This window comes from Eriocheir sinensis, unplaced genomic scaffold, assembly GCF_024679095.1.
Source record: "Eriocheir sinensis breed Jianghai 21 unplaced genomic scaffold, ASM2467909v1 Scaffold1231, whole genome shotgun sequence".
In the NCBI taxonomy this organism is placed as follows: Eukaryota; Metazoa; Arthropoda; class Malacostraca; order Decapoda; family Varunidae; genus Eriocheir; species Eriocheir sinensis.
This window is the reverse complement of record NW_026110554.1, coordinates 45,001-55,000: the sequence shown is the minus strand read 5'-3', so window position 1 is coordinate 55,000 and position 10,000 is coordinate 45,001. Positions and strand designations below refer to the sequence as shown.

Here is a 10,000-nt window from a genome sequence, read left to right as displayed (position 1 = left end):
TGAAATACCTGCATACTAAGCATTATAATTGAAAACATACATCTCTTACTGGCTAAAGATAAGGGTGTTTGGATTACAATTGCGGAGTGAGCGATGCGCGAGGAACGTATTCTTGCAGTTCCACCCTTTAGTGTGCGTGCAGGCTAACAAGCGTGCGCGCGCGTACTTGCGTGAACCCTGGCGCACAGATAACCCTGCTAAGCAAGAGTTCATGCAACCCTGCTAAGCATATTAGTAAGCTTTTGAGCCAGCGACCTCGAAAAAATTAAGATGAAAACTAATGCTAATAATGATAATGATAATGATAGTAATAATAGTAATAATAATGATAAGAATAACAATGATAATAAATATAATAATAAAAATAATAATAATAATAATAATAATAATAATAATAATAATAATAATAATAATAATAATAATAATAATAATAATAATAATAATAATAATAATAATAATAACGACAACAACACTAATAGTAACAATAATATATATACATTGTGCCTGCCAGCAAAAGGGTGATAATAACGACAGTTCAGATGTAAGTGCAGATAGAAACATTCATCACGGCACTTTGATAACATCGACACATGTTTCGTCACTACTTTGATAATAGTCAGTTCCTTTTTTTAACATCGCTCCTGGCCACCCCTTCTTTTACCTTAAAAGCCACAAGACCTGCCAACTAAGTCTACCTCTGGGGCAGTTTGGAAAACTTAACACCATACATATAAAATAGGTCTTCCTGATGAGGAGGCGGACCTCTCGCGAGATTGATATCTACTCCCAGACACACGAAATAATGGAACTGCATAAATACGCTCCGCTGTTTTTAATACCGACTGGCTCATTTTGACAGTAAAGAAAGCAGCTCAAGGGCAAAAATAAACAAAAACAAAAACCACGCTATGCGCTGCTCCTGTAAAAAAAAAAAAAAAACAGAAATAAGTGACCAAAAGAGAGGTTATTTCGGAAGGAGAGGTGACTTGATACTTCCCTCTAGAAACTCTCCAAGTCGTAGACAGGAGGAAATACAGACGAAGGAAGGCTCCAGAGTTTACAGCGAAATGGATGAAAGAATGAAGATGTTGGTCAACTCTTACATAAGGGATTTGGACAGTGATGGGATAAGGTAGAGTAGAAAGTCGAGAGCAGCGAGACCGCGGGATGGGTGCAGTTAATGAGTTCAGAAAAGCAGTCAGCATTTACAGTATCATTTATAGTAGTCAGCACTTTTAGTATTTATACTCTCCCGGCTCTGTCCATTGCGCTGTGTTTAATAATGACTGAAAGTGAGTGACGCTCGTTGGGTATATTCATGCAATTCCATCACCGCCGAGAGGAATCTGGCGTTAGCTTGACTGAGAGATGAGACTCATGTAATCAAACAGTCGACGCGCCCGCTGTTCACTGTTGCTGATTATAAGGCTGGATTTAAAAGTAGTTACACTGAAGCTGAAATTAAATTTAAGTGACAAAATAACAGCAAAGAATAATAGAACTGGTCTTGGAACTGGATCGTGTGGCTATCTATGTCATGGAGGATGTAGCCTTGTGTGTGTCGGGGTAGGGAGGGGGTAGGGAGGGGGTAAGGAGGGGTAGGGAGGGGTAGGGAGGGGGTTGTTATCTTTGACTCTCTTCCAACCATACCTGTACTACCCTTGTTGCTCGGGTCCGTGGCGGCTCATACATACCTTGACGGAGGAAAGAGGGTGATGATTTGGCTGTGGGTTTTATGTTGTTGTTGTTATTATTATTATTATAAAAAAATACCTTTAATTTTTTTACTATCATCACCAGGAGAACAACAAAGCGAGCACTGGTATCATATTCTCGCAACATTTATAAAATCTACTCATTACCTTTCCTATTTCAAACAAATATATTTAATTTTCTGCCATAATAATCACCCCCCGTCCCAGCACCTCCAGCACCAACAAACCGTTCACCATTATTACTTTCTCGCCGCCGCCCCAAACTTTGCCGCCGCCCCCACTTCGGCATTCCCGGTCGTCACAGAAAGACAAAGTTGTGGCAAGCAGTTTTGACGAGAGCTGACAGGCAATGCGACGCACCCTGCATGTGTTAGTAGCCTGCATGAGAGAGAGAGAGAGAGAGAGAGAGAGTACACTTTAAAACACATTATTATTATTATTAGCATTATTTTTATCTTATTGTATTACTGTTATTCTCTCTCTCTCTCTCTCTCTCTCTCTCTCTCTCTCTCTCTCTCTCTCTCTCTCTCTCTCTCTCTCTCTCTCTCTCTCTCTCTCTCTCTCTCTCTCTCTCTCTCTCTCTCTCTCTCTCTCTCTCTCTCACACACACACACACACACACACACACACTCGCAAAACAAACACTCTCTCCCTTTAATAATCACCTCAAAAAACACAAGAATACACGATTATATTTACGCTCTAGTTAACGTACATCCTCCTCCTCCTCTTCCTCCTCTAACCACCTGTCACTCTTTTGTCTTCCTGCCTCTCGAAGTCTTCCAAAACATGGCGGAGCGACGGAATATTTCATGTGCAACTCAAACTCTTTCATGTCATGTGTGTCGCAACTTTTTCCTCGCGTCCCGGCTCCACTAACTCATATTTAAGCATTTGATTTCTATTTCAACACCTATGATCGCCTTCACATTTTCTCGGCGCCTCCCCCCTGCATGACCGATGAGGTGGAGGTGCAGGGAAGGAGGCGGAGAGGCGGCACTTAGTCGTCTTGAAAAGTTATATTAAAAAGAATGGATTCTAAAGAGTGAGAGAGACGGAGAGGGGAGACGGGGTTGGGAGGGAGGGACAGGTGTGCAAGCTAGGTTGAACGGTTTTATGTTCAGGTGAAGTGGGTGGGTATTACACTTAATGAGGCAGGTACGGTGAATGACTTACAGGAGATACAGGTGAACGTAATAGATAGAGATAGACAAGCACAGACAGACTCGCAAACAGACAGACAGACAGACAGAAAGACAGACAGACAGATAGAAACACAAACAAAAACAGACACATAAACACAAACAAAGACATAGAGATAGAAACAACCTAACATACAAAAAGACGCTCTAGAGGTATAATAATAATAATAATAATAATAATAATAATAATAATAATAATAATAATAATAATAATAATAATAATAATAATAATAATAATAATAATAATAATAATAATAATAATAATAATAATAATAATAATAATAATAATGCTTGTCTAATAATAATATGTAGAGCGAATAAAAATAAATCACCCAAGTTAAGTAAGCGATACACATTGGCAAATCACTTCATTACGTAAAAACAAACGAGAGAAAAAAAAAAAAGCCGAACGTAATAATAAAACCCAACCAAAACAAACTCAGGTAAGAGCACAGGTGAACGGGGTGGGAAAGTACGTGGAGGAAGGGGAACAGGTCAAGAAGAGAAGGGAATGGAAGAGACAGGCAGGCAGGAGATAAGCAGGTAAGTTGGTTGGTAGGTAGAACGCTGGTAGGTAGATAGGAGATCGTAGGTAGGTAGAAAAGTAGGAGAACGTAAGTGGGTAGGTGGGTGAACGTAGGTAGGAAGGTAGGTAGATAGGTAGGTAGGAGAACGTAGGTAGAAAGGTAGATAGGATGGAGAACGTTGGTAGATAGGTGGGTAGGAGAAAAAGGTGGAGGAGAGACACACAGATAAGTAGGTAGGTAAGTGGTAGGTACAGGTAGGTATAGGTAGATAGGTAGAAGAACAAGGTGTAGGAGAGGGCGGTCAGGTGATTCCATAGCCTCTCGGGGTGATGGGGAGGATGGGGAGACGTGCAGTCGTGCATAGCTGTGGCTCACCGAAGGAGGGTCGTGTGGGGGGGGGGGTAGTGGTGGTGGTGGTGGTGGTGGTGGTAGTGGTGGTGATGAGAGAGGTGATAGTGGTGGTGATGGTGATGATAGTGGTGTATTCATTGTGTTTGTATGTTTTAGTGAGTTGTTGAGAGAGAGAGATGATAATAGTGATAATGATGGTAATGATAATAGTATAGATAAGGGTGATGATAATAGTAATAATAGGAATAATATAAACAATAATAGTAATAATAATAATAATAATAATAATAATAATAATAATAATAATAATAATAATAATAATAATAATAATAATAATAATAATAATAATAATAATAATAATAATAATAATAATAATAATAATAATAATAATAATAATAATAAACGTAATAATATTTTTTTTTTATAATTAAGGAAACAGTAGCCACAACAACAAAAACAGTAGTTAAGAGATTATCAAATCAGCGAAGCGATAACAACAAAGGAAAAACAAACATTGCTAATCTCCACATCTACATCCCATTCCCTGATCCGCGTCTCGGCCTGATACTTCCTCTCCTTACTAATTCCGGGTGTGTGTCTGAACCAGATGAGCGAGGGATGTGCTACTCTGATCCCTCTCACCCTTCTCTCTCTCTCTCTCTCTCTCTCTCTCTCTCTCTCTCTCTCTCTCTCTCTCTCTCTCTCTCTCTCTCTCTCTCTCTCTCTCTCTCTCTCTCTCTCTCTCTCTCTCTCTCTCTCTCTCTCTCTCTCTCTCTCTCTCTCTCTCTCTCTCTCTCTCTCTCTCTCTCTCTCTCTCTCTCTCTCTCTCTCTCCTATTTATTTTTGTCTTGATTTTCTTCATTTTATTGTTTTTGTTCTTGTTTTGTTGTTCTTGTCCTTCTTCTGTCCATTCTTCCTGGTTTCCTTCTTCCATCTTATCTCTTCATCATCTCTCCCTGAACTCTACATTGATTTAGCCTTTACAGCAAAACTCACAAAATTTTCATTAATAATATAACATGTGTCATTAAGGAAAATTCTTTGACTTCTAATTCGGTAAACAGATGGAATAATATTTTTCTTTTTGTTTCTCATTCAATTCACTTGCTCCTAATTTACTTTGAAACTGTGCGAGATTGCTGATAGTAGAAAATTTATTATTGTTAACTCCACCTCTACGACATCGTAAATAAATAAAATAAAAAATGCATGGTTATGTCTTGTAGATATAATGGATCAGGGGAAGGAACTAACGTATCTGTTTTCTCATATTCGTAACTCATGCAAGACATTCTTTAATATTTCTTTGGTCATTCTCTTTTCATTTTCTTGTAGTTACCGCTTTTTCAACTCATTATTGCTAGCACTTGTCATTCTCTTGGGCTACTTGTATCCTCATCATGTCCTTCTGAATGCATATCTTCGGGTAGCTTTCTGTTTCCTTTTTGCTGGCGCCTGTAGTCTATCTAGGTCCACTTGTAGTCTCCTTCTATCCTTATGAATGTGTCCTGTTTCCTTTTCCCTATAACGCGTGTCATCCACCTTGGGCCTCTTGTAGTTTCCTTTCCTTATTTGTAGCCGTTAAATACGCATCCTCTGTACTAATGTGTATTTCCGTGAGGGCGGCTGCTGTCCAGAGAGAGTTAAGTCCAATTCTCCGGTCTTTCCTTGTCACACTTCTTGCGCAAGGAGATCAGTTTCTTCCCTCGCCTCTGTATGGCTTCCCACTTGCAATATCTCTTTCAAGGTGAGGTGACCAGAATTACACCGTGCATCTGAGGGAAGGAGATGGAGATAGATTGAAAGATAGATATATGGATAGATAGATAGATAGATAGATAGAGACACCTAGAGAGAGAGAGAAAATGTGTGTGTGTGTGTGTGTGTGTGTGTGTGTGTGTGTGTGTGTGTGTGTGTGTATTCCAAGAGCTAATTTTTCCTCCTAAATCCTTCAGAAGACTGTATTAGAGAGAGAGAGAGAGAGAGAGAGAGAGAGAGAGAGAGTAACATCATCATTATCTGGAGGTGTTCTAGTTTGACATCTTCCCTCCATTCCTCCTTCCCTTCATTCCTCTTTCCTCCATTCTCTCCCTCCCTCCTCTCCCTCCCTCTCACCTTTCCTTCCCTCCTTCCCTCCTCCTCTCCTTCCCTCCCACTATCAGCTGTCCCATCTTGCCCGCTCCACCTCTATTTATAATTAATATCTTATCCTTGTAAACTACCGTCCCAAATCTCTCTCTCTCTCTCTCTCTCTCTCTCTCTCTCTCTCTCTCTCTCTCTCTCTCTCTCTCTCTCTCTCTCTCTCTCTCTCTGTCTATCTCTCTCTATCTCTCTCTCTCTCTCTCTCTCTCTCTCTCTCTCTCTCTCTCTCTCTCTCTCTCTCTCTATCTCTCTCTCTCTCTCTCTCTCTCTCTCTCTCTCTCTCTCTCACACACACACACACACACACACGTCTCTCAAACAACTTCCGCCATTTTTAACCACCACCACCACCACCACCACCACCACCACCAGCTTGTTCCCACGCTGCCATGACTCCCATAGGCCACACGCGAGGGCTCTGGGTGGTCATAATGGTGGTGGTGGGCAACACACCGATGATCAAGATGGTGACGTGTGATGACAGGAAGCAGTGATGGTGATGACAGGGGGGTGGTGGTGGTGGTGGTGATGGTGGTGGTGGTATTATTATTTCAGATTTTTCTAAGTCGTGTTGTTTTACCTGTTATTTTTTCGGCGTATCTGTTATATGCGAATTTTTTAGTGTGTGTGTATGTGTGTGTGTGTGTGTGTGTGTGTGTGTGTGTGTGTGTGTGTGTGTGTGTGTGTGTCCTTTTCCCTTTGTGTGTGCGTGCGTGTGTATGGCTTTATGTATGCGTGTGGCTTTGTGTGAATGCATTGTGTGCGTGTGTGTATGTGGTATTGTGTGTGCGTCCGTCATTGTGCCTTGTGTGTGTGTGTGTGTGTGTGTGTGTGTGTGTGTGTGTTTCATTACGCCTCCATTCCTATACCATTACACCTTCCCAGCACTATACCGCACACCATCACCTCGCTCCACAATACACTTTCCTTCCTTATACACCCTTTCAACACCACACACACACCACCATACAGCATTAACACCTCCATCACCACCATCACACCTTCCCTACACCACCCCATACCATCAACACCACCACAACACACTTTTAAACCCACAACCACATCACACCACCACCACATACCATCAACACCACTACAATACGCATCCTTTACCTTACATCACCACAAACCATTAGCACCACCCCTATCCCTTATCACCACTACCACATCCTTCAACACCACCACCACCACCACCACCACACACCAGCACATTCTACCACCACCTTCAGGATATGTTTTTTACTTGTCATAACTGTGATTCAGAATGAGTTGAAATGGATGTTTTCCTTACTAACCTTTAAATTCCAGTGATTATTATATTACACGGAAAAGTTCGTCATAACCTATCTTGAATACTATCCTTTTGCTACTCTTCTGCAGGCATTTTTCTTTTATTGTTGTGTTATTATCTAGAAAACTTTATCATGACCTTTTTTCAATCCTATCCTTTTGGTATCCTTCTGCAGGCGTGAAGCGGCGGGAGGGAGGGCAGAAGAGGAAGCTTGGAAGGAACCCTCGCGTGCCCTTCTCCTCGACCCAACTGGCGGCCCTCGAGACTCGCTTCAGGCAGTCCCAGTACCTCTCCTCCTGCGACGTGGCCGACCTCTCCGCCCTCCTCAACCTTACCGAGACCCGGGTGAGTATTGACGCTTCTCCTGGTTCCTGCTTCCTCGTCGCTTGGCCTGTTTTCTGTTTCTTCTTGCTGTTTTGTTGCTGTTTTTTCGTATGTGTGTCTGTGTATCTATGGCTCTTATTTGACGAGTATTCTCAAAGTGCCACATAAGAATACAGAGAAGAAAAAGAAAAGATTAAGTTCCTGGTTCCTGCATCGTCGTTTTATGCTTCTTCTTCTTGTTTGCTTCTTGTTCTTCTTCGTTTTTTTTTTTTTATTCTTTCTTCTTCTCTTGTTTGTTTGTTCACTTTTTACTCTTGTTTTACGTATTTTACTACTATTTCTTACTTACGCTTTTTTTTGTGTGTGTGTGTGTGTGAACTTTTTACTCTTATTATACGAAAAGTTTCAAGGCGTTACAAGGTAGAAAGGAAAAGAGAAAACTGGAGAGGTTATAGATCTCTCATCTCATTGGTCTTGTGGTGCGCTGTTCTGTCCTCGATATGGGAGTCAATTTTCTCTTTTTCTTACTGAGAAAAAGAAACTCACGGTGGTACAGAATATAAAGAAGAAAAAGAGACAGTCAAAACCAAAGAGATCCACAGAGAAAAAAAAATAAAGAGAACGAGGAACACACAACGCTATCCCAATAAAGATGGCAGTAAAGCCGTTATCAGATTCTTAATTCAACAGGAGCAGTGCTTTTTTTTTGCCCTTGAAGTGTTGTCTTATATAAAAATAGCCTTAGAGGGAAAGGTGAAATGCTGTGAGAGAAGAATAACGCTCCCGGCAACCTTCCATATAGTAGGCGTTGACCCTGTATGCAGCAAACTAACATCGGCGTCATTATAAAGACATCCGACCGCGCCATCAACGAACTGGGGCGACCCTTAACATACCACGATACTGTGTGACGATAGCCTATCAAACACACACACAGAAAACAAAACAGACAAAAGGTTGATGGATATCTTTGAGTGTTAAACTGAATATATCGACAATTAGGAATACTTTTCTATTGTATTGCGGCGTAGTGTTGCAGTGAGGATAAGAATGTTGTCTGCTTGTTCGTCTCTCTCTCTCTCTCTCTCTCTCTCTCTCTCTCTCTCTCTCTCTCTCTCTCTCTCTCTCTCTCTCTCTCTCTCTCTCTCTCTCTCTCTCTCTCTCTCTCTCCACCGCTCCCCCCCCCCCCCTCTTATGGTTCTGCCTTTAAAGCTTGTTTCTTTATTTACATTCAACGACACTTGCATATTTTTTTTTAATAATTTCGTACTAATTTAGTTTTCTTTATATATTTACATACTAATGTCTGTCTATTTGTCGGTCTGTCGGTCGATCGGTTTGTCAGTTAATCAATTATGTCTCCGCTTTTTATCTTAATCATTTAACTTTTTATGTCTGTCTGTCGGTCTCTGTCACTTAATCGATTTGTCCGTCAATCACTCTGCCTGCCCGCTTGTCTGTCTGTCTGTCTGTCTGTGCCTGTGTTGAGTGGCAATACGTATGGGTATATATATTTATAGTACGTCTTTGTGTTTGTCTGTCTGTGTTGCAAGCGAGGTATGTATGCATGTTTGTGTGAATGGCTGTCTTTCTGTCTGTCTGCATCGAGTGTCAAGTATGTATGTATGTATGTAGGTAGGTACGTGTTTGTGCATATATGTGTGTGTAACGCTTGCCGGGTATATGCATAAGTGTATGTCTGTTTGGATCTGCGGTTGTCGGCCTGTATACCTGTGTTTCTGACTGTATATCTCTGTGTGGAGTGGCCGATATTTATGTGTCTATGTCTGTATGTCTGTGTGTGTGTGTGTGTGTGTGTGTGTGTGTGTGTGTGTTACGTGCCAGGTATCACTGTATGTGTGTGTGTGTGTACGTGTGTGTGTCTGCGTCGCGTGGCAGGTGTGAGGGTCGGTCGTGCTGTGGCCGGGGCGGTTCGCACTTTTATATCCTGGTGTCCAGTGGCCGTGTACTGCGTGCCGCGGAGTGAAGAGTGAGAGAGGGGAGAAATAGTAGCCGCTAGTTCCCCGAAAATTGATAACACAATATAATTTTTAAAAGAGCCCTGTTGTAGGTTTTTCAATTTACGTAGAAAAAAAGAGACTCCATAGAATCTTGCTCATGAAATGTCTCACCAAAACAAAACAAAACAAACGCAAAACAAAACAAAACAAAGCAAAGCAAAAGTAAGAAATAAGCCTTAATCCTAGACGTGAAAAAGTGCTCTGCTAAAATTTCATCCAATCTTGAAAGCGCGGAAGAGAAAGTACTATGGAGGAGGAGGTGGCGGTGGTGGTGGTAACAATGTGGGAGTGCGGGGAAACCTTTAAGGCGGTATGCTAAGACACTCTCGCCTCTCACATATCAGTATTTCTAAAGGTCAAAGAGGGAATCATTTGGGTTCTAATGAGTGTTTCTTTAGCCTCACGGTACAAAAGAAGGGCCAAACTA

General features: G+C 41.4%; 1 protein-coding gene across 1 annotated transcript in view; it reads left to right on the top strand.

Annotated features, from left to right (window-relative positions):
• LOC126989606 (homeobox protein MSX-1-like) overlaps positions 1-7,731 on the top strand; it is a 28,147-nt gene extending 20,416 nt beyond the window's left edge. Inside the window, exon 4 of the mRNA XM_050848216.1 lies at positions 7,404-7,731. Within this exon, the coding sequence (XP_050704173.1) occupies positions 7,404-7,720 (317 nt within the window). The 3' untranslated portion in view covers positions 7,721-7,731. The remainder of the gene's footprint in view (positions 1-7,403) is intronic.
• The last annotated feature ends 2,269 nt before the right edge of the window (positions 7,732-10,000 follow it).